The sequence below is a fragment of the Macrobrachium rosenbergii genome, chromosome 23 (assembly GCF_040412425.1).
Source record: "Macrobrachium rosenbergii isolate ZJJX-2024 chromosome 23, ASM4041242v1, whole genome shotgun sequence".
Taxonomy (NCBI): Eukaryota; Metazoa; Arthropoda; class Malacostraca; order Decapoda; family Palaemonidae; genus Macrobrachium; species Macrobrachium rosenbergii.
In genome coordinates, this window is record NC_089763.1 from 14,483,009 (window position 1) to 14,507,657 (window position 24,649).

At 42.9% G+C, this 24,649-nt stretch overlaps 1 protein-coding gene across 2 annotated transcripts in view; it reads right to left on the reverse strand.

Annotated features, from left to right (window-relative positions):
- Positions 1 to 492: 492 nt before the first annotated feature.
- LOC136851290 (putative ankyrin repeat protein RF_0381) overlaps positions 493 to 24,649 on the reverse strand; it is a 37,501-nt gene continuing 13,344 nt past the window's right edge. The window contains exons 4-7 of one of the 2 annotated variants that reach the window (XR_010856834.1): positions 6,251 to 6,461; positions 3,710 to 3,828; positions 1,663 to 3,553; positions 493 to 1,582 (exon numbers count right to left, since the gene is read on the reverse strand). Coding sequence is in view for 1 of the 2 variants with exons in the window: in XM_067125278.1 (XP_066981379.1) it covers positions 3,202 to 3,553; positions 3,710 to 3,828; positions 6,251 to 6,461 (682 nt within the window). In the remaining variant the exon portion in view is untranslated. Of the gene's footprint in view, positions 3,554 to 3,709; positions 3,829 to 6,250; positions 6,462 to 24,649 lie in introns of both variants that reach the window. The other variant, XM_067125278.1, reaches the window with a different exon arrangement.

The window sequence follows — 24,649 nt, forward strand, 5'->3', positions numbered from 1 at the left end:
CTTGACCTGAGAGTTCAAAGTATCACTTATGGTTGCATTTGCAACCTTCACTTAGAATGTGAGCCTTGATTACACTGAAAGAGGTTACCCAAGTAGAACTCAAGGGCAGTTTGAGCTGATATTTCACAAAGAACTTTCAGGGAAAAGGCCGCAGGCACACTACGCTAGAAGGAAGACATAAAAGATTGTGCTAAGACTTCTTTATTCTCCTGATTCAAGACATCTTTGGCGAAGGCCTTAAAAACTTCAGGGTTAAGGAGACAATGAATAGACATGCCAAAAATGCCTACCAACTGTTGAGCTTAAACTACATTATGAGATAAATCTAAACACAACCGTTCCTGCTACTTTAAAACATTCTTCTCTAAGCTTTAGAAATAGGTCTATCAAGGTAAGGGTAATGCTCCAATGCTTCAATTATTATTATTATTATTATTATTATTATTATTATTATTATTATTATTATTATTATTATTATTATTATTATTATTATTTACCTCGTGCAGTAAACTAGCTATTATGCTAAGAATGATATATCAACTTCAGAAGAACTTTCACCTCACTATTAGGCTAAAGTACCTTTCCAATTTGTGAGTTCTTTGTTTCCATGGGGCAAGTAACTCGAAAAAAAACTTGCATCTTGAACAGAAGAAGGTTGAAAATCTTACATCGTACCTGTGTCATAACAGGTAGCTCTAAGCAGCTTAAAACAGAAACTGAAGCAGTGGCATTCCGAGAACCAACTTTAAGCGATACACCTCTGAGATTGCCACAAAACTTGCCTTACCAGAATCAGATAGTTTCAACTTTACTCATTTTAACAGGAGCCAAGGTAGAAGCATACAAAAAAGTGCTGATCAGTGTATTCATCTTGACAAAAAGGATAGGGAAAAGCATAACAATGCATACTATGAACTGCCTAAAAACCAAAGGAGAATCATCTGAAGCAGGGTTGAATTTCAAGTCTGAAGGAAGAACCCAGATGGTAGAAAACGGTAAATCTGGCTCAGAAATTACTAAAGCAACCGGAATAGCAAGTCTATAATCCCTAAATAACTCACCACCTGGTCACACATAACACTCACTCTCGCCCGAAGAGGATAACACAAGCTAGTTTATGCAAGCACTTAACTCGACCCAATAAATCCTTCAGAGAACAAGTTGAATTTCAGACAGAAAATGGTTGAAAGAGAGGTGGAGAAGGGCACAGACCTCCGCCCCGAGACACACTTCTGTTCCCTGACAGAAGAGAAGACCTACTAGTGCAGTGTGGTCCAGAGGGCAGGCTACAGACAGACGAAGGTTCCGACACCTCTCTAGCGGGGAAAACCATAATAGGTCAAACACTATGGAGGGAACTGCAATCTTTACTCATAATACACTATGTCAAATGTCTAATTGATGAAAGAAGTAAATTATATTCCTCATTTTACCTATCCTTTTCTCCTCACTCATATAAGAAGCATAATAAGGTACAGCAGAGGGAGTGAGAGAGGAATCAAATCTATCAGGCAATGGAGGATTAGGAGGAAGAGCAACACCAGAAGAAGATGGAAAAGACTGAGTAGGCTTATGGCTGGACCTAACGAATTATCTCGAGGATTAGGAGGAAGAGCAACACCAGAAGAAGATGGAAAAGACTGAGTAGGCTTATGGCTGGACCTAACGAATTATCTCTGTTATCTGGACCCAATGAATTGTCTCTGTAATCTATCAGCCTCGTGCATCTTCCAATACTTCACAAAATTATTCATCCTCTCATTACACCACTCTTTACATTCTTCACGAGAAGAAAAATCACACTCTTTGCTCCTTCAGGCAACACACATCGTATGACCATCATGCAAAATCGAATATATCTGGTTTACACAAAACTCACTCCTACAAAGTCTGATGTTCATCTTTGCTTCTGTAGATGACATAATGCAAAAAAACAGAAAGCCAGCACAATACCATACAACAGATAATCTACAAGAAAAAAATCAAAATTATTACATCCAATTCACTCCATATGCTCAGGACACGGCAGGAAGAATTCTGACAAAGACGTAAACATTCCAATGCCACCTGGTGGGGAAACAGGTGATTACTGACAGTTCACCCGGGTCAACCAAGCATTATTCTTTTTTTCTTTTGAATGCTGATCGCACCTAATGGCACAAAGATGTAAGCTAACTTTATCAGTAGGTAAAATTCATTCAAAATAATAAGGTTTTGGAGATTAGTCATTACTAGCAGGGTAGCAGGCATGGTGTTCCTTAATAATATGATGATGCTCTTACCCTTGTCAGATGAAGGTAACTCATACACAAGATGGTATACTATGGAAGAGGCTATGAAATATAACTCATACATGAGATGGTATACTATGGAAGAGGCTATGAAATCTTCAAGGTTAGGCAAGAGACAGGCAGGCCGACAGGAAACTGTCAGTAAGTTATTTCCCAAAAAAATTCACCTGAATTTTCTCATGTCTTCACGGGAGATCTAATCCATGTTTGAAATGTTTCTTGAATCTTCAATTTCAAGAACTAGTGGAAAAGGAAAGGTGTTTCAACTGCAGAGGGGAACTAATGGTGTACCATACCCTAGAAGTGGATTTCAAGTGCTTGATGTCGTCAGGAAAAGGATAGACATCATAACCTGCTCAGTGCTTTCTGGCCTAAGGAGATTTTCATCTGTTCAACAGTTTATTTATTATATTTTAAAGGTAATAAGTTGTGATTTTAATTTCTTATCTAGGTTTGGACCTAGAATACCTTTTAGACATTACCAAAGTCTGCAACTGGCAACACAAGAGATTCTTGGAGAACTTAGGTTCCAACTTGCCACTCTCTCCCCCAAATCCCTTTACAGCAATAATACCTAAAAATATTTTACATTCTGGTGCAGCAAAAACCACTGAAAAGATTCTAACAAAATAAGTAAAACCTATATGTATGCAAATCTGAAGGTTTGCAAGAGGAACACAATTACTCAGGAACTCAAGACAGAAGATGACTGATGATCTGGGTAAGAACAATAAGCCCATTTTCCCACCATGGGCAGCTGCAGCTGACTAATTCAAAAATAGTTGTCTTTCCTGTATATTCAAAATTCTTTTAGTCACTAATTATAATGGCAATGGTTTGTATTTTATCCAAAAAACAATTCCAGATGTATGAATAGCACAGAATAAAACAGTGTACAGTACATCTAAAATTACAAGAGGTAGGAAGGAGGTGATGCAGACAACAGACTGGCATCATCATGCACACATGTCATCACAGAGGCCAAAAGATTCTCCATTAACAGATATTTGAGAATCAAAGGCGGAAGGGGGATTGAACTGGGCAGTGTTAGGGCCCTGATTAATGGCCTGACATCCCTGTTGTGCATTTCCCGAAGGTGCTTATAAATAAAGGAACGACATTGCCTCTTTAGGGGAGATGGGGACTTCAGCTCTTCTCTTATCCACTCTAAAATGTGAGTATTCTGTGACCAACCAGATGATAGGTTACTGGAAGCCAACCATTCATAGTTCTTCAGTTTGACTCCTGCTTCTACCAATAACCTGTAACATATTTTCTGTAAATATTTCACATGGATATTTTCAAAGATAAAATATCTACTTGTTAAGTTCTCTTATTTTGTAAAATTGTTTATTTTCTTCACTTTACATCCAAAATTCATCATTTGAAGCAAATTAGCCAAATCTGACACTATTTACCTGAAGAAATCAAAATCTTCATATTTCATTGCATAATAAAGTGGCGAACGTCCTCTATAGTCTTCATGGATTAATGGCATCCCTGCAGCTACCAGCTCAAGTGCCATTTCCCGACGGCCCTGAGAAATACATAAAATCTTTTGTGAAATCTTTCAGTTTGCCTAACATGACAACAAATTAAGCTTTTAAGGTAACCTGACTATTCCTAATTATGGATATTACAGTGATCACTCTCCACTAAGATCACTCCACTATCTAGACCAATTATTATTATTATTATTATTATTATTATTATTATTATTATTATTATTATTATTATTATTATTATTATTATTATTATTATTATTATTATTATTATTATTATTATTATTATTATTATTATTATTGGAAGGAAGGAAGGAAGGAAGTAGACCCTCTCTTAAGCATGTCTTGTTAAAAAAGATGGCTGCATCATGCGAATTAATCTTATATTGGGTCTCCTCAGTTTTTCTTATGATGCATTTCTCGCATGCTAGTGTTGGTCAACAATTGACCATGTTCATATTTTGGCAAAGAGAAATATAAACAGCATTTATACAGCAGTTTCATTCTCTGTAGAAGCGCAGGGTAGTCAAAAATAGTGCGGTAAATCAGTAAACTTGGCAGCAGATCTTTTTGAAGTTTCTTCTGTCACTTTTCCCAGCAGGTGGATTCTGGATACGTCGGTATTTCTTTTGCAGTTTCTTCCTGTTGACATGTTTCGACCAGCCCGTTGGTCGTCTTCTGGATGGGTGAGATGAATCTGGAGACAAGGGGTGTGTGCAGAGGTACGTACATATAGGGGACCAGCATCACAGTCAAGGCAGCACTGAATTCTCATTGATCACTAGGGGATTATTGTCCCTGAGCAAAAGCTCCTCCAGGCACCAATGGTTGGGTGCTGTCTTGTGTGCAAGCGTTGGAGTATGCAGGGGTGCACTTAGTGGCACTGGGAAGATCGCTGCCCACAGATGGATGCTCCTGATTGGTTTGTTCACCAGGGATGCTGGTGGACGTCACCCTTCGAGGTTGGGAAGAAGAAGGTCTCATGCATGATATTTAGACTGGGCTTCTCTCTCCCAATGTGTAGGGCTTCCAGGAGGCACAAGCAGCGATGGTTGGTCATATGGTCAGTTATCTCGATGTTAAGAATAATGTCATCTCTTTCTACTCTTAAGCTGTGGGCAGTCCTGGCGTGATTATATATGGCACATTCCTGAGCACGGCAGGAGATCCTCTTGGAGAAGCGTATGGTAGTCATACTAATGTACGCACTGAGGCTTACGTGGTCTACCGATACAAATGCCCCGTCCAAGAGTACCTCGTCACCTACATCAGTAACACTACCATGCGCTTCTCCAAGAGGATCTCATGCCATACTCAGGAGTGTGCCATATATAATCATGCCAGGACTGCCCATAACTTAAGAGTGGAAAGAGGTGACATTATCCCTAATATTGAGATAATTGACCATACTACCAACCATCGCCGCCTGTGCCTCCTGGAAGATCTGCACATCAGGAGAGAGAAACCCAGTCTAAATACCATGCAGGAGATCTGTTTCCTCCCAACATTAGCTCGAAGGGCTACGCTCACATGCATCCCTTGAGTGAACCAATCAGGAGCACCCATCTGTGGGCAGCAATCTTCCCGGCACCACTACCCGCACCATGACGTACTACAATGCTCACACAAAAGACAGCACCCAACCATTGGTGTCTGAAAGGAGGTTTTGCTCAGGGATGATACAGTAATCCCTTAGCAACCAATGAGAATTCAGCGCTGCCTTGACGGCAACGCTGACCCCTATATATACCTCTACACACACCCCTTGTCTCCAGATTTGTCTCACCCATCCAGAAGATGACCAACGGGCTGGCTGAAACATGTTGACAAGAGAAACTACAAAAGAAACACGATGTATCCAGAATCCACCTGCTGGGAAAAACGACAGAAGAAACTCCAAAAGGATCTCTATGGATTTACCACACAATTTTTCATTACCCAGCACTTCTAAAGAGAATAAAACTTATGTATAAATGCTGTTTATAATTCTCTTTCCAAAAATATGAACATTGGCCAGCTGTTGACCAACACTAGCATGCAAGAGAAGCAAGCCATAGGAAAAATTAAGGAGACTCAATAAAAGATTAATTCACACAACGCATACATTCTTTTTAACATTTATTATTATTATTATTATTATTATTATTATTATTATTATTATTATTATTATTATTATTATTATTATTATTATTATTATTATTATTAAAGTAGTTTAACAAGGCAAACGAGTTACAATTTTTGCAGGAGGTGAAAAGCTAGGTGTGAAGAAGCAAAAGGGAATTAGCTGATAAGAAAAATGCACAAAGCAAATTTTAACCATGGGGAAAATGGGACACTGATAAGAACCTTTGGTGCAATGTAGTGCATCTTGCAAAGTCCAATGTAGGCTGCACCACCTAAAGGAAGAACTTAATACAAATTTATTTTTCAAAATGGGAAACATGTTATGCCACTCACCCTGTACCCTAAGAATTGCATGGCAATATTAAGTGGGTTTTCTGCAGCCATTGTGAAGTTTATGGGAGCCCCATTTTTCAACAGTGTCCGGACAAAACTCAGCCGCTGTTCTTTAACAGCAAACCACAAGGGTGTCTGGTTAAAGAAATCACAAAGGTCAAGGCGTGCTCCTCTTGTCACCAGCTCAATGAAAATTGGCTCATACCCAAGCCTGTGGAAAAATTAAAAAGCACAGTAATTTATGTTACTATTATCAAAAAGATGAGTATGAGGTAAGGTCTTGAGCAATTGTAAAGAGAATGTATTTACATCTGTGAACAAGCCTGATAGTTAACCACCACCACTGTAATTGTTACAAAGGAGGAGTTCTGCAGCACCACACATACTGTCACTCGAGTGAAATGTCCTGGGTGGTATTGTTTGATCTAATAATGTATAACAAAATGAAGAAAAGCCAAAGCAACTTTAAGGGAAAAGTAATCTTCCATTTTGTACTCTGACTAATTACTCTTTCCAAGTTATTATTGATTACTCTTTCTTTTCCATTAATTTAGCAACTTCTTTTTCATTTTTTCAACTGTATAAGCATAAAAAATTTGAAACAAGTTTTACATTCCACAGATAATCACAATACTTTTAGAAAGTGATGATTAACAATTAATAACACCACCCAAATCTAACATGTCACATGCTTTCATTCTTAACCAGAGTTGCTTACCCAGTGAAGGGACAAATAATGAGATTTTTAGGAACAAGTTTATTAGTATCTGGATACCCACCTACTGTTAAGGTTAGCTTTCATCTTCGTGCCATTAAGTGCAGTCGGCATTCAAAATCAACAAAAGAATAATACTTGGCTGACCTGCATGGACTGTCTATAATCACCTGTTTTCCTGCCAGGTGATGTTAGAATGTTTGTGTTCATGTCAGAATTCTTCCTGACCACCCACTATGATGTGGGAAGACTGGGTGGGTTCACATTGTAAGAGTATGTAAGTGTCCAAATAATTATTGTAATAATAAAAATTCTTATTATTTAGGATGAATCTTACCTACCACATTGAAAGAGAATGATAGTTTAGTGCATCCAGAAAAACATACACTCAGCCAAACAAACTAAAGCTTTATTTACAAAGGAAAAGCTTCTAAAATTATTAACTGTTGTTTGATCCTTCCTGGTAAGCAATGCTGCAATGAGGAGGAGATGTCTACATCCTTCAGCAGCAAGACTAGACCAAGTGCGGCCCTATAGCCTTCCACAGCTGAAACGGAGAGAAGCTTCTCTTGGAGAAGGAAGACGAGGAAGTCCGCAACCTGCTGAATAGTAGCTCTGACCAGAGAGAGACCCCGTCTACGACACCAACCACAGAAGACAGCCCACTTTCCCTGGTATACTGCTGCAGAGGATTGTCTGCGGTATCCAGCCATCTCTGTTGCTGCATGGCGTGAAAAGCCTCTCGCTCGCAAGAGATGCTGGATAACCCCCAGCTGTGAAGGCACAGGGACTGCACTGCCTGGTGGTACCACTCTATGTGGGGTTGACACAGAAGGTTGGGCCAGAGAGGAATCTCTCCTGGTGCCTCAGAGAGCAGAGCTAGCAGGTCAGGATACCAATGGCCTGGCCATTTGGGAGCCACCAGAATCATCCTTAGATTCAGGGTGATCAACACTTGGCTGATCACCATGCAAATCAGACAAAACGGAGGGAAGGCGTAAAAGTCAAGGTTGTCCCACAGGTGTGAAAAGCGTCCTACGCAGTGGTCCATGGGTCCGGCACGACTGAACAGAAGACCTGAAGTTTTCTGTTGTGCCGGGTGGCAAACAGATCTATGACTGAACGCCCCCACAGACTGAACAACCTCTCCGTGATGTCCAAGTGAAGGGACCACTCCATCCCTATCACTTGATTCTGGTGGCTGAGCGTGTCTGCCACTACATTCCTCTTGCCTGGAATGTATCTGGCTAACAGCTCTACTGAGTGAGCCACTGCCCACTCATGCACCTGCATCGTCAACTGGTGAAGCAGAAGGGATACGAGACACCCCTGCATGTTGAAATATGCCACCACCGTGTTGTTGCTCATCAACACCACGGAGTGTCCCATCACTTAATCCTGAAATTCTTGGAGGGCCAGGAAGGCTGCCTTGAGCTCCAGGATGTTGATGTGAAGGTGTTTGTCGTCTCGGTTCCATACTCCCAAAGTCAGCAACTCCTCCAGGTGTGCGCCCCACCCCTCAGTCAATGTGTCTGAGAACAGGAGCATGTCCGGAGGGGGAGTATGCAGGCATGCTCCTATTAAGAGGTTCCCGTTGTCCAGCCACCAGTCTCCACTAAAGGGAACAAATTGAAGTCGCCCATGGGACCAGCTTCTCCAACGACAACAGGTGACCGATGAGGACTTGCCATCGCTGAGCTGGCTGCTCCCTTCAAGACAGGAACAGCTGTGCTGCCTTCCTGAACCTACTGATACAAGAGTCCGAGGAGAAGGCTCTTGCTGCTACCATATCTATCAGCATGCCCAGGTACTTTACCCTCTGCATGGGGGTGAGATCGGACTTCTCGAGATTTACTACAATCCCTACATCGCAGCAAAACTCGAGAAGCTGATCCTTGTCCTGAAATAACTGCAAGCGGGAGCTCACCAGGACAAGCCAATCGTCAAGATACCTCAACAGACGTATCTCATGCAAATGGGCCCAAGCTGACACCAGGGTAAACATTCAAGTGAACACCTGAGGAGCAGTCGAGAGCCCAAAACAGAGTGCCCTGAACTGAAACACCGTCTCCCCAAGGCTAAAGCGAAGATACTTGCAGGACATATGGATGGGTATTTAGAAATACGCATCCTTCAAGTCCACCGTAAGCATGAAGTCGTTCTTCCTGATGGAGGCCAGCACGGAACGCGCCATCTCCATCGTGAACCGAGTCTGGCAAATGAATCGGTTCAAGGGAGAGAGGTCTATGACCGGTCTCCAACGCCCCTGAGGCTTTCTCTAAGAGAAAAACACTGCTGTAAAAGCCTGGGGACCAATTCGACACGACTTCCACAGCATCCTTGCTCAGCATGGCTTGCACTTCTTGCCTGGGTGCGAGATCCTTCGGCGAACCAGGAACTTAGGTTAGGAACAGACCAGAGAGTTGGTGAGGGGTGGCCAAGACTTGAAGGGGAGTAGATATCCATCCCAAAGAATATCAACTACCCAAGTCTCAGCTCCATGTTGCGGTCATGTTGTCCAATGGCTTGACTGGAAACCCTCCCCAACCAATGGCAGCAGCTGGAGGGGAACGCTGCCCCTAGCGTTTCCCCTTCTTCTTCCCCTTGCCCCCTTTTCCGGATTGGAAAGCAAGCTGAAAGGGGTATGACTGTGCGCCCTTTCCTGCAGAAAAAGAGGGTTGGGTGTTCCTGTGGGCGCTCTTCGAAGCCTGGGTCTTCTTAGGGGCCAAGGAAGTGCTAGCCTGACCCTAGAGCTGCAGTGGCGTGAGAAGACCTGGAGGTCTTAGCCACTGCCTGATGGACATGGTGGTTGCTGTCTTCGGCCTGACATTTGTCCACCACAGCATCCACCGACTCTCTAGGGAAGAGAGAGGCAGAACCCAGCAACGGTCCATTCCTTAGGGTCAATGCCGACTCAGGACCTAAGTCAGGAGAGCATCTCTTCTCTTCAACACCAGGTTTGCCCACAGATTTGCCGTCTGGTGGGCAAGGTAGGAGATGGCTCTACCTCCAGACTGGCATAGTCTCCCAAAGGTGGAGTCCTTTCCAGGAACAATAGCACCTGAGGAGGCAGCCATGATGGATATTGTGAATGACCACAGATCCAGCCAGGAAACTGCCTGGAGGGCTACCGTGGTGGTAGCATCCAGGCTCGTTGTCTCTTGCTGCAAAAGGGAGACCCCTTCTGAAACAAGTTGCTGCAGCGAGAGACCCGGGCCTAGACGAACCAGGTCCAGGTCAACCTGCTTGGTCAGCAAGGACCCTTCCAAGGGCATGTAAAATCACTTCTGTCAAGGAAGAGGATTGGGAAGGAGCTTGTGGCGGTTCAACTGAAGCGAATTCTCCTGCCCAGAAACAAGATTATTCACCTGGTCGTGCACCCCCTCGGCAAGCGAGGACTTCGGCAGCCTCACGAAAATCTTTGGTTCCATATTAGGGCCCCAAAGGGTTTTGAGGCGCGAAGGACAATCCACAGAAGAGGCCGTGGCTCCTTCCCAGAGATCATTATGCTGACAAATCAGCACAATGATCTCTGCAAAGTCCGCTGTATTTCGGGAGTGTCCGCATCCTGAGGAAGAGGACCCTTGAGTCCTTCCAGGGTGCAGTCCTCACAGTCTACTCTCCCGACAAAGGGAGATTCTCGGCAGATCCCTTATATCCATCCTGAACTACTCAGGCATATGACCGGGTCGATCCGAGGACCAAGCCAGGAACGTAGGCCTTCATAGTTGAATTCTGAGGAGAGGACTCTCCAGAGTCCCTCCTGTCTGTTTCACGCCTCCCGGTAAAACCCCAGGAGGTTGAGGGGACAGGTGAGGAGGATCGGGCACTCCCACCAGTCCTGCCAGCGGAACCAGCAGGAGGGGCGGGTCGCGTGCATTCATCAACCAGCAGTGATGACAGCAACATGGGTCCAGGAGAGCGCTTACACCTCGGTGAAGCACTGTCCTGAGGAGAGCATAGAGGTTCACACAAACACAATCAGGAGCTGGGCATGGTCGAATGCATGGCTGGCTGGCAAGAACTTGCACTGTCCTCTTGACATGCCCCAGTCTTCTTCAAGGCCGAGACCTCAAGAGAAGAAAACTGGACAGGGGACCTCCTCTCTGTCTCTCCAGGTGTTTGGACCCTTGGGACCAAGACACCAAGTTGGGAACCTGGCTGAGCACTGGTGGTAGTGCCAGCAGGAAGAGCCGAGGCACCTGCATGTCTTGGCTCTTTCTCTCACCCTGTGCCTGAGCCGGGATGGTGAAGGTCTCTCCGGCACTGGTTCGGGATACTCGAGACTCCTTAGAGATCTTAGAAGCAGAGTTCTTAGGACTGGTGACAGGAGAGCAAACCGAGTCTGCACACCCACGGCTCCCGAAACACAAGACCCTGGCAAGGTAAGCGACTTGGTTCCCAAGCCCAAAGGCCAGGAAGAGCCGACAAGAGATCCCACTGCTTCCCCCGTGGAGGAAGGCAGTCCTTAGAAACCCCATGGCAGGACTTCTTGGAGGGGGAGGTAGGCAGTCTTCTTCTTCTTTGGCCGACGAGCCTCGGAAAAGGAAGGGCAGGAGGTAGCAGACGATGAGGACGAAGATGATGACAACAACACCTTATGGGACCTCTTCCTCGACTTCTTCGTCATCTTCTTCAGGATGGTGCTCAAATCCCTCCTTCAAGAGGGAGCAGCAGACATCACAGGAGCAGCCAGGGCAACAGGAGCGGCAGAAGCACCAGTAACAGGAGCGACCGGGACAGCCAGGGCAGGTGGAGCAGCAACAGCAGCCCAGATAGCAGAGATCACAGGAGCAGCAGGGGCCACAGTGAAGCCTGGAGGCAAGGGCACCGCGTGCTAGGATGCCGGGACAGAAGTCACTTGGGCTGGGAAGTATGAAGAGACAGTCACCAGCATCTTAGCGAATTATCTCATCGTCACCATGGTGATCATCACAGTAGAGGCAGCGTGGGTCACCACCAGAGCGCTCATCAGGTGAGACAAGAGGCCCTGCAGGGATGGAGGGCTGAAAGACCCAAGGAGCGCCAAGCTGCATCCTGCATCCAAATCGGTCACCTTCTTGCCAAGTAGATGCTCGACTGCCAAACTGGAAGGAGAAAAGGTCAGGTTAGCAGAGGGAGACTCCTAAAAATTTCCCCCCCAGAGTGAGGGGAGGCCCCCAAGAGGAGGTCGTCCTCATTGCCTGCTCCTCCTGTCATTCCATGCTCAATGAAGCAAGTGAAAAGTTAAGTATATCTTAGTTTAACCAGACCACTGAGCTGGTTAACAGCTCTCCTAGGGCTGGCCCGAAGGATTAGATTTATTTTACGTGGCTAAGAACTAACTGGTTACCTAGCAATGGGACCTACAGCTTATTGTGGAATCCGAACCACATTATGACGAGAAATGAATTTCTATCACCAGAAATAAATTCCTCTAATTCTCCATTGGCCACTCGGAGAGTCGAACACTGGGGAAGCGAGTGAAGAAGATGAAGGAGAGTTCTCTCCCGAAGGAGAGACAGCCAGAAGGGGAAGCTTGCTGGGAAAGAGAAACAAGGAAGAAGGGTTGGCCACCAAGGGCATCGTCAGGAGCATATAACCCTCAGACAATGCCTTAGCAGCCTTCCTCCAATACCATTACTTCCCTTCAAACTTCACCCACTGCTCAGCCAACCAAGAGCAACACTCAACACAAGTAGAATCACGTGAACAAACACGTCCCCTGCAGGAGGAACGGAGGTCGTGAGGATCAACCTCAAAATACGAGCGGAGACTACCGCATTTCTTGCCACCAACCCCAGGACATACACGCTGGGGGAAGGTGGCCTTGCAAACAGGCTTGTAAGATTCATGGGTTTGCATATTTAAAATCACAAACACACATATACAAAAAACAAAGAAAGAAAGACCCCACCGGGAAAAACAGCTCAACGACAATCAGGGCAGAGAGGGGAGAACATACTTCTGCACCACACGACAGCCAAAAGCAAATTGGAATGTTTACGTCCAGGTGGGTGGGACTCCTGCCTACCAGACAGTACTTAACTGCCTAACCACCTTGTTTGAAAGTTCAATGGCCGTTTCCAGCTCTGCTGTAATTCCTAATGTAAAGGATCGATGGTTTGCATATCGTGTAGGAACAATAAACTTCTACGTTTTCATGTAACAGCCATTGAAAGTGTACTTATTTTATGGACCCAGCTTATTAAAAATTTTTTCCTTTGGCCAAATATTTTTATTGAAGCATTTTCTTATGTAGCCTATAGCCTTAAATGTGCGTTATAGTAATTTAGGCTACATGAACAATTAGCTTGAGTGGCATAACATTCAAGAATTTACTTTTAAGACAAAACTTATGTAGTAATAATATAATTTAATTAATGACTACTGCGGCTATGTTCTTGTGTAGCCTATAGTCTTAAAAGTGTTTGTAGTAGCCTAAGCTAGATAAAGCTGTAAGCTAGACAAAATAAACAAATTAGTTTACAGTATACAGTTAGCTTGAGTGGCATAACATTCAAGAATTTACTTTTAAGGCAAAATTTATGTAGTGACTATATAAATTAATGACTACAGCTACATTCTTGTGTAGCCTATATCCTTAAAAGTGGTTAGCAGTAGCCTAGGTTAGATAAAGCAATAAGCTAGGCTAAAATATACAAATTACAGTAGCTCACTGAGATAACGGATTAAAGCATCTAAGCCTACACCGCTGTAAAAGTGTTTATATATGTGAATGTGTGTTTTTGCTATAAAATACAGGTACAGTATATTTATACCCTGTACCCTTTAAACTACTGTAAAATGCTTATAACTGCTTATTTTAACAGTTCACTGCCTAATTTAATAGTTCAAACAAAAACAGACTTTGAATTATCATACTAAAACAATTTAACATCAGTTCAAACAAAAATACACCCCAAATTTCATCCCAAAATAACCAAAGTCATCTTACATTACCCTCATAAAACTGTTACTGTACTCTTAAGTACATACACCCCTAAAGTGCCTATAACAATAATTTACTAATTTCAAAATATTAAAATTAATATAAACAAAGCAAAATACCTATAAAATGTTTAATACAAGTTAAATAAATCTTTAATACAAATTAAATAACTGTCTTACTGAAGCGTGACAACTAATTATGTAGTCTGGCGCCAAGGCCCCTTGTGGCGGGTAGATGTTCTTCGTTACGCAAGAGAACCCCTTCATTAGGAGTTGTGCGTCCAGCACCGTCACCTCTCCAATTAGCGCCCGAGAGGCCAGCAGCTAGCATCAAAGCTCCCAGTTGCAGATGAGCGACCACTGGTGCTCGTTCGCCATCAAGTTTTGTCTTTGGCTTCCACTCCTTCAGTGCTTTCTGATAGGCCGTTGGTGCCCACTGTCCACTGTCGTCTGAAATGTTGGAAGTGCTTTCTGAAGCAAACTTAAAGTGTTATCTAGCCTGCTCTGGATCGGATCAACTGAAGGAGGAACACTGTCCAAGAGGACACTATGATAAGAAGGTGGAGGAGCGGGCACCAATGGGCGCTCAGAAAGCACTGAAGAAGCTGCAGGTTAAACAAAACTAATAGCTATGTAATTACTGGGTAAGTTATATATTTAATAAATGATTACTGCTGCTACTTTCCTATGTAGCCTATAGCCTTAAAAGTGTTTATAGTAGTCTAGACAAACAAATTAGTTTACAGTATACAGACAGCTTGAGTGGAGTAACATTCAAGAAATTACTTTTACGGCAATACCTATCAGTACTTGCAGGCAGTCCCCGGTTATTGGCAGGGGTTCCATTCTACAGTGTGACGATAACCGAAAATCGCCAATAATCAAAAACCAGCAATTTTCTGTTATCGGTGCCTCTGTCAGGTATCGGTGCCAATACCCAATTATCTGCGCCGATAAGCAGAAATCAGCAATTTTCGGCGCCGAAAATTGCCGATTTTCATCGCAAGACAAGCCCCGTAAAACCGGATTGCTAATAACCAGGGACTGCCTATATATAAATTAATAAATGATTACTACTGCTACTTATGTAGCTATAAATAAATGATTACTACTGCTACTTATGTAACCTATATCCTTAAAGGTGATTTGTAATAGCCTAGACTAGATAAAGCAGTAGCCTAAGCTAGATAAACAAATTGTTTTACAGTATACAGTTGGCATAAGTGTGTAATATTTAGAAACTTACTTTTCAGGGCTAACAGTATACAGCAATATGGTTACATACTTGCATCAAGATTAACCTAATTTGTAGTGGTGACACAAAAAATTTAGCACATCTAATGTTTGAGTGTACTACCTATATAATGATTATAGATAGTTAGTACAGAGCAGTTTCTAATAAAAACTTGCTTTTTATCACTACAGGGCCACTATTATGCAAGACCCACAGATAAAGTGTGCTGCAGCAAATTGCTCAGTTCACTTTTCACCAGTGGATACGGCCCATACCACCTGCCATGAACATAGTCTTTGCAGAATCAAAGACGAATATGATTGGCCACCAGATCTGTTTGAAATTTGTAGCATGCACCTGGCAAACAAGTTTTAAGAATGAAATAGCTCGCTTTAAGCTGTCTCGCTAGGTCCTAGGGTTCGGTAGGGGTACGGAAAGGGGGGATTATATCTTTCCGGCAGAACTCTAGCATAAGATATTTGCCCCTTTTTCCAAACAAGACCTATGTTTGGGCCAAAAACCGAAAGTATCTATCCCTAGTTCCTCCCAGGTTAACTCCGCTGAGGAAGTGAAGGAACCCTTACTTGGGGAAGATGTCCCTATTACCAGACATGAAGTGGATATAGAACTGAAACTGCCCTGCTGAACCCAGAAGGACCAGGGACACAACTTTCAGCTGTACATGGAATAAACTCCCCAGAAGGAAATCTATCTCCCAGGTGGCTATCAGATACCGAAGGGGATCTCACCAAGATCCACCTAACCCCGGCTGAAATATCTATATTCTCTGAGGGGTATTAGTAAAAGTAAGTATATTAGTAACTCACCCAGGACTTCTGTCCCTTGGTTACCAGGAAGTTACAGTTCGGCTGCGGAGGCACAATCAGATTGCACAGGCTCCCCCAAAAAAGATAGAGTTTCCTGCATTTGCTGAATTCCGTAAGGAAATTATGAGCAGTATCAAAGACATCCTTGCTACAGAATGGCAACATATAAGGGACATGATGCATGATTCCGCAGGTTGCGCAAACTCCCCAAAAAGGAATACACAGTTTGCTACATTTGCTGAATTCCATAAGGAAATTATCAGCTGTATTAAAGATGTCCTTGCCACAGAACGGCAAAATATAAGGGACATTATACAGTAATACCTTGAACTTATGAGATGATTTGTGTAAGTTTGGTACAGTCACTAAAAATTCTAAAACATACAGTATATGCTTATTTCTAAAATTTAAACCCTAAATATGACAAAATCACGTTCCCAAAGCACTTTAATTTCATTTAAAAGTTAGCTTAATACCGTTCTATAATTCATATTTCATTACAGTACCAAGAGAGAGAGAGAAGAAAGAGATGGGGTTGTACTTGTTAAATATCAAAGAGTGAAAATTATTCATGAATTATTATGGAGAGAGAGAGAGAGAGGGGTTTGTTCTTATTTTAAATATCTAGAGAGAAATTATTCTTGATTTATGAGAGAGAAGAACTTTGGAAAGAGAGAGAGACAGTTATTCTTATATTAGATATCAAAAGATGAGAGAGAGAGAGAGAGGCAACATTTTTCTACCCTTCACAGTCAATATGTCAATGTGTAAAGATAACTGACAGTTAGGTTAAACACCCCCCTCGCTCCGAAGGATTGGAGAAAAGACTGGGGAATCTATTTTATTCTTTTAAAATTTACTATAGAAATGCAAAGTTTTAATTATAGCATGTAAAATATGAAATAATTAATAACGAAAGTAAGTCACGTTTATCTATAAAACTACAGTATACAAAACAAATAAACATACTGTACATGTTACATATGCATAAAAGAGATGTTTACATCGATAGCTGTTTTGTGATTTTGATTGACTTTACTATATTTCAACGTAACGTATGCTAGTATCATACAGTATTTATGTACAAAAATAAAAATAATACAAATTCTTCATACCAATTTTAAACATAAAAGCATGAGCACTTATAAATTACTTCAAAAATCAAACATAACCACTTCTGCTGGGTTTCTCAAGGACTTTGCAAACGTCGCATCCCTGAAAAAATCGCGTATGCCAATTAGTTACGTTCCAATGAAAAGTTCACGTGTCTGTGAATTTGTGCAACTTGAAGTGTGTAAGATCAAGGTACTGTATTGCTGTACATGATTCCAAACAGGAAATCAGATTGGTCCTAAACACTGAGTCCCATGAAAGGTTTAAGAATATCTCTACCTTTAACAGTAACAATAAAGTGGCTGCAGTCTGCACAAGTAGAGTTTGATGTTAGGGCTCCGTCTGGTAGCAAGAAAATGGCCAGTTAGACTACAGAACTTCAAATGAAAATATAGCAGGGGCTCCAATGTCTGCCCCTTATGATACTGATAATCAGTGGTGAGATGCCTCGATGTGCATTTTTTCTCCTGACAATAAGCATCTTATTAATGAGAGAAAAACCGTGACTGAAGTTGAACATGTAGAATTTAGAGACAGAGCAGCATTTCCTACTACGGAATGGTGCCTGGTACCACCTTCAATAAACATTCAGAAACCGCTAAAAGAAACGGTTATCCTACCCACGAATATAGCACTGACAGCTATAGTAGATACCTTTTACCAGATTAATAGAAAATGGAGCTCTACAGCTATTGTGGATAAGACCCAAATTGCTTGTAGATTAGCCCCAGCCTTCTGTCCCTTTACATTTAAAATAATTAATCATGTAAAGGCAGATTTTCAGAACTTCGTAGTAACTAGAAAACAAGAGCCAATGGCTGTCATCCCGGTCTCTGAAAACTCTTCCAAGGAATGGGCAATGCTTGGCCTTCCTTTTGAAAGGAAAAGGCTCCCTCTGGAAATAGTCATTAAACAGTTTGGTACCCCTATGAGAGGGATCTCAGAAGGGACAGCCTTGGCAGAATTTCATGCCAGGATCCTCCCCCTTAGTATTATGACCTCTACTACCTTGTTGGAAGTTGCCACCAAAAATCTTCCAGAATCTTCCTGAACAATTTTTGCTGTTGTGACCAAATCACTTATGCGAACCCTATGGGAAGCACTCTATGACTTTCTAGAGTGGCACATAAAGGCCCAGATAGAAACATTGAAGGGCTCCAATACTGTCACTTCCCTATGTAACTGCATTATTACAATCTAATCCTTTCTGTCAGGACCTTTTTGAGGAGCCTGTTGCGGCTCAACTTAACGAATAAGCCCACCAAGAGAATTGTACATAGAACGCTCTCCTTGGAAAAGGGGAATCCAGGAAACAAAAAGCCCGAGATTTCCCTTTTCCAACCCAAAATAAGTCCGCTATGACTTGGAGTCATGTAAGTCTCCAGTCACCCCTAAAAGATTCCCTCAAAAGGGACAACAGCAGCAAAAATATCCCTTTCAGAGTGTCCAAAAACACATTTACAGGGGAAAAGGAAAAGCAACACCTGGAATGGCTATCAAAGGCAAAGAAAGAGGTGGATCCCAAAAGGAATTGTATGGTCAGGGGTCAGCTTCTATACTATCACATGCAATGGAAGTCCTCCCCTTGGGGACACAGTATTATCTTCAATGGGCTAGGGTGGAAATGGTCTCACCTTCCCGCCCCTCTTTAAAGGGGTTCCCCTAAAAACCAGACCCCTCTTTGGAAGATTACAAGCAGAAGGCCCTTTTAAAGGGATCCTTAGAGAAACATTCGTAGATTCACCTCTAAACAGAGGGTTATCCTCAACCTATCAACATTGAACTAGCACACAGTTTGCTAAAAGTTTCAGATGATTACTGTTGCCCAAGTACTTTCACTAATTCCACAAGGAACCTGAATTGTTTCTATAGAACTGAAAGACGCATACTGGCACATCCCTATCGCCATTCCCTTCTGCCTCTTCCTAGGTTTCCAGATAGGGAAGGAAAGGCACAGGTTCAAAGGGAAGGAAACATACAGGTTCAAAGTCATGCCCTTTGGGCTAAACATTGCCCCAGAATTTGTACAAAATTAGTAGCAGTAATTGTCCAAGAGCTCAGGCAAGAAAATTCAGGTAGTAGCTTACCTAGACAATTCCCTAATCTGGGGTCCCACCAGAAACGAGTGCCTACAAAACCAAAGAGCAGTAGTCGATAGACTCTAGTCAAAACGTTTTCTGATAAATTGGGAAACATCCCGCATCACACCCAGCAGACATTTTCAGTGGCTGGGCTTTGTTGGGATATGCTTCATGGCCAATTGTCTCTCCCCATCAATGCCCGAAACAGAATAAGGAAGAACCTCGAAAGATTCCTTGCACAGCCCAGCGTTTCCAGACAGCAATTAGAACATAGGATGAGCCTGTTATGGTTCACATCTGTGATAGATCCAACCATCAGATTGCAACTGAAAATGTAAACAAATTTTGGCTATTGCATGCAAGAAAAAAAGATGTGCAATCAGCCTCATCAAAGGAATAAAAAAGTTGGGGAGATATTCTGGCCTTGGACTCAGAATGGGCCTCTGGCAAAACAGGTCACCATGACTCCTCCGTCTGTACAAGTAATTCAGACAATCCCCAGTTAACGGCAGGTTTGGTTAATGGCGATCCCGTTTTACAGTGCTTGTTTAGTGACAAAAATCGGCAATTTTCGGCGCTGAAAATCACTGATTTTTGCTTATCGGCGCCGATAATTGGGTATTGGTGCTGATGCATACCTAACAGAGGTGCCAATGCCTGAAAATTGGCACTTTTTGGCACCGATAAGCAACGAAAATCGCCAAAAAAAAAAAAAAAAAATCGCCAATTCTTAGTTAGTGGCGATTTTCGGTTATCATCACACCCTCAGAACAGAACCCCCGCCAATAACCAGGGACTGCCTGTACATACAGATGCCTCCTTGACAGGTTGGGGAGGTCATTGGGAGGATCATGAGGCAGCAGGGAGGTGGTCAACTACTCTGAGGAAATGTCATATCAACTTCCTGGAGCTGATGGGCGTCTATTTGTCTCTCAGAAAACTGAAACCTCTGAAGGAGACACATTGTGTTGGTCCTAGACAACATGACTGTAATGTCCTGCATCAAGAGGTCAGGATCATGTTCACCTCCTTTCAATACAGTAATGCTATCCACCCTTCGGATGGCGCAAGCAAGGAAGTGGCACTTGTCTGCAATTCACCTCACAGGGTCACTCAATGTAAGAGCAGATTCTCTATCAAGAGATACGACAGCCTCAACAGAATGGATGTTAGACAATCTCTTTTCAAATAATTGCCAACATGCTTCCACAACCGGAAGTGGACCTGTTTGCCACATACAAGAACCACCAACTTCCAGTATCTGTGTCTCCGAACTTGGACAATCAAGTAATAGCAAGAGATGCATTCCCACAAGATTGGAGCAAACAGAAGATGATATGCCTTTTTCCTCCACTGTCCCAGATTTCGAAGGTTTTGGACAAGCTTCTAACCTTCAAAGGAACCTTTTACTTAATAGCCCCAAATTGGCCAAACAAGCACTGGTTCCTAGTACTTCAACAACGGGCGAAGAACTCAATTCCATTACCATCCGCTTTTCTATCCCAGACAGTAGTAGGGAAAGTTGTCTATGCATCCTCCTTTCTGAGCTGAGACCTTCACTTGTGGATTTTTTAATTACTGTCTGCCGTGAAAATTACTTGCCCAACATCATTAAGTACCTAGTGCAGAAACTACGGACATCATCTGTCCAACAATATACAAGTCTGTATGGAAAGTATGATTAGATTATATCCAGGCTGAGAGCCCAGTTGAGATCTCCGTTGAAACACTTTTAAATTTTCTTATATACCTTTTTGAACATAAATGCCTCACTGTTACAACAATAATGGCATACAAGGAACCCTTGTAAGCCATTGATTCTAGTATAGAAAGCGTTACTTCCCTTCTCCAGTCTTTTGCACTACAAAGACCTGCTCCTGCAAGGCTTCCAATTACTTGGTCCCTGAATAAGATGCTTAGGCTTCTGTCAACCCCTCAATTCAGGGGACCAAATACAACCATAAATCACATGCTGCAAAAGGCGATCTTATTGATTGCTTTAACATCAGGAGCTCGTATTAGTGAACTGGGCTCTCTCAGACGGGGATGATGCATCACACAAATGGCTAACCATCAATTATCATTGTCCCCTGGCCCATCATTCCTGGGCAAGAATGAGAACCCTTTAAAAAGGAAATCCCTTATTTAGATAAAGAAACTCAATTTAGCAGACAAAACATTATGCCCGGTCAAGCACTTAAGGTTTACCTAGGGGTCACGGAAAACATCCCAGAGGGTCCGATTCTCCTACAATCTAGCACAAACAAATCACTCTCTCTACAAGGGCTAAGAATAATTTTAGTGTCCCTCATTAAAAATGCAGACCCATACTCCTTTCCTAAGTCACGACATTAGGAAAGTAAATACGTCATTGGCTTTCTTCAGAAAAGTCTCTTTCAAAGAAGTCTGAATGTACAGGGTGGTCATCAGAGATAGCATTCTTAAAACAATATTGCCATGAGCTCAAACAAATTCGACTACACTGTGTATCAGTAGGTGGTATGGTCAGTCCTGACCCCATAGGCGCTACAGTGGAAAACCAGGGGTCTTCTTGATGGGTGGGTATGCTGACTATCGCTGGGAGAGGTACAACAATACTACAACCAAACCCAGAATGTTTAGCTAAGTCACTGTAGAATTATATCCTAAAAACATAAGTTTGTGTTTAGTTTCGTGTTCTTTGTTAAAAAAACCTAGAGGGTATTTGGAATAAAGAATGAGGTTTGAAATTTGTGGCAGCTTTGGACCAGAAATATTTTCTCTGGGGTGTTAGGATTGAAATTTGAGAGCTTAAGCCATTTTGTCACCTGTCAGTTTCTTTGATAAGCTCCTTTGAGGATGAACAGCCGCACAATATCAAAAAACAGGTTTTGATAGAGAAAAAAATGATATTTTTATGATAAAATAAAGTTTTGTACATATACATACCGGCAGATATATGTAGCTATAGTCTCGGCGTTCCCGACAGAAATTCAAATTCGCGGCACACCGCGACAGGTAGGTCAGGTGATATACCATACCCGCCGCTGGGTGGCGGGAATAAGAACCATTCCGTTTTCATATCAGATTTTCTCTTCCACCTGTCTCTGAGGGGCTGGGAGGACCATTAAACGTATATATCTGCGGGTAAGTATGTACAAAACTTTGTTTTATCATAAAAATATCATTTTTACAATACAACTTACCGTCAGATATATACTTAGCTGATTGGCACCCTTGGAGAGGGCAAGAGACAGCTAATAACTAAAAAAAACGAGGAAACAACATATGTTGTAGGAATAAACAAAAACCATGGTTCTTACCTGATTGGGCAGAAGACTTCATGGATACTGTCTGAGTCTGCATGCCTCCAAACTTCAGCGAAGTGACCTAAGACTGACAGCCCCGGGATCATATCAATGGGGAAAAACCCTTACATGACAGAGCCTGTTATGGATCGTGTCAATGGGGGATTAACCCACTTACAAGACAGAGCCCACTCTACCTGAATCATATCAATGGGGGCTATCCCTCTTACATGACAGAGCTAGGTAATAAAACTACAAGGAGCTAACAACCAAAACCAACCACCTGACCAAGCCTAACCTTGTTAGTAATACAGATGAAAGAGAGAGACCCTCAACACTCTCTTTCAGCCACCATAAAAAAACACAACAAATAATTAAAATAACAACCAAAAAACTAGATTAAATAGGATTAGCTTCAGCTCCTTGACCCAGCACCGAATCCAGCGGATACGTAAAGCTCCTAGAAAGCACTTCTCATATGTAACACGAACATCTCTCAAATAATGAAAGCAAACACTGAGTTACATCTCCAGCACGAGTCCACAATAGACTGGAGGACCAAGACTGTGGAAAGCCAGAGAAGTAGCTATGGCTCTCACCTCATGAGCATTAACTCTTAGGGCTGAAAATGTTAAGTCTTTGCATGAAAGATGAGCCTCCTTGATAAGATCCTTAATGAAGAAAGCCTGGAAAAGCTCTTGGAAATTGCTCTTGAAGGATCCTTGACCAGCACCAAAGACTTTCAGTGTTACCTCTGAGCTGTTTCTTTCTCTCCATATAAAATCTAAGACTTCTTACTGGACAGAGTGTGTGTTCTAGCTCCTGTCCTGAAAGATCGGAGAGACCCTTGACCTCAAAACTCCTAGGCCAAGGTTTTGAAGGGTTCTCGTTCTTTGCTAAGAAGAGAGGCTGAAAGGGAGCAGATCGCAGAGTCCTTCTTAAAGCCTACAGAACCTTCCAAAGCTTGTAATTAGCTCAATCTTTTGGCAGAAGCAAAAGAGCGAAAGAAACAACGATTTTCTGGTTAAATCCCTGAAAGAGGCAGATCGAGAGGCTCAAACTTATCAGACATCAAGAATTTTAGGACCACGTCCAAATTCCAGCTGGGAGGTCTAGGGACTTGTTTTTAGAAGTTTCAAAAAGACCTTATAAGGTCGTGAAGGTCTTTATTATCAGAGATGTTCAGACCTCTGTGTCTAAAAACTGAAGACAGCATGCTCCTATACCCCTTGATGGTGAAACCAGGTTACACTGCTCCCTTAGGGTAAAGAAGGAAATCCGTAACTCCATTACAGAGGTACTGGAAGAGGACACTTTCTTAGATCGACACCATCTCCTAAAGACTTCCCACTTGACTGGTAGAGGCGCAAGGTAGAAGATCTTCTGGCTCTGGCGATAGCCCTCGCGGCCTTTTGCGCGAAAATTCCTTCGCTCTAACCAGTCCTTCGACAGTCTGAAGGCAGTTAGGTTTAAAGCGGAAGGTTCTTCTGATATCTGTGATGGGGCTGTTTGAGAAGATCGCTCCTGAGAGGAGAGACCTGGGAAAGTCTATCATCCATTCCAGTACCTCTGTCAACCAGTCCCAGGATGGCCAAAAGGAGCCGATCAGGGTGATTGGTGCCCTTTGACGAAAACGAACTTCCTTATTACTTCCCCTATTATCTTGAACGGGGGAAAAGCGTAGCCGTCTAGACCGTCCCAATCTAGGAGAAGGCCAGTCTATTGCTGCTGCTCTGGGGTCCAAGATTGGGGGCAGTAGTTCTCAACCTCTTGTTCCAATGGGTGTGAAGAGGTCTATAAGAGGTCTCCCCACAGGAACCACAGCCTTTCGCAAACCTCTGATGAAGAGACCACTCCGTGGGAAGAACCTGGTCTTTCCTGCTGAGCAGATCATCTCACATTCCTTTCTCCCTGAACAAATCTGGTGAGAGAAAGCGATGTTTCTCTCCGCCACAACAGAAAGGTTCCTTGCTGCAATGTACAAGGGAGAGGGATAGATCCCCTCACTGCTTCCTGATATAAGCCAGGGCTGTGGTGTTGTCGGAATTGACTAGAACTACTGATCCATGGCCAGAAGTTCGAATCGGGCAGAAACTAGATGAATGGCTACTAGCTGCTTTCATGTTGATGTGCCAGGACCTCTGATCCGTGTCCCAGGTGCCTGACACTTCTTCGAGCCTAGTGTCGCTCCCCAACCCACTCCGTACGTCTG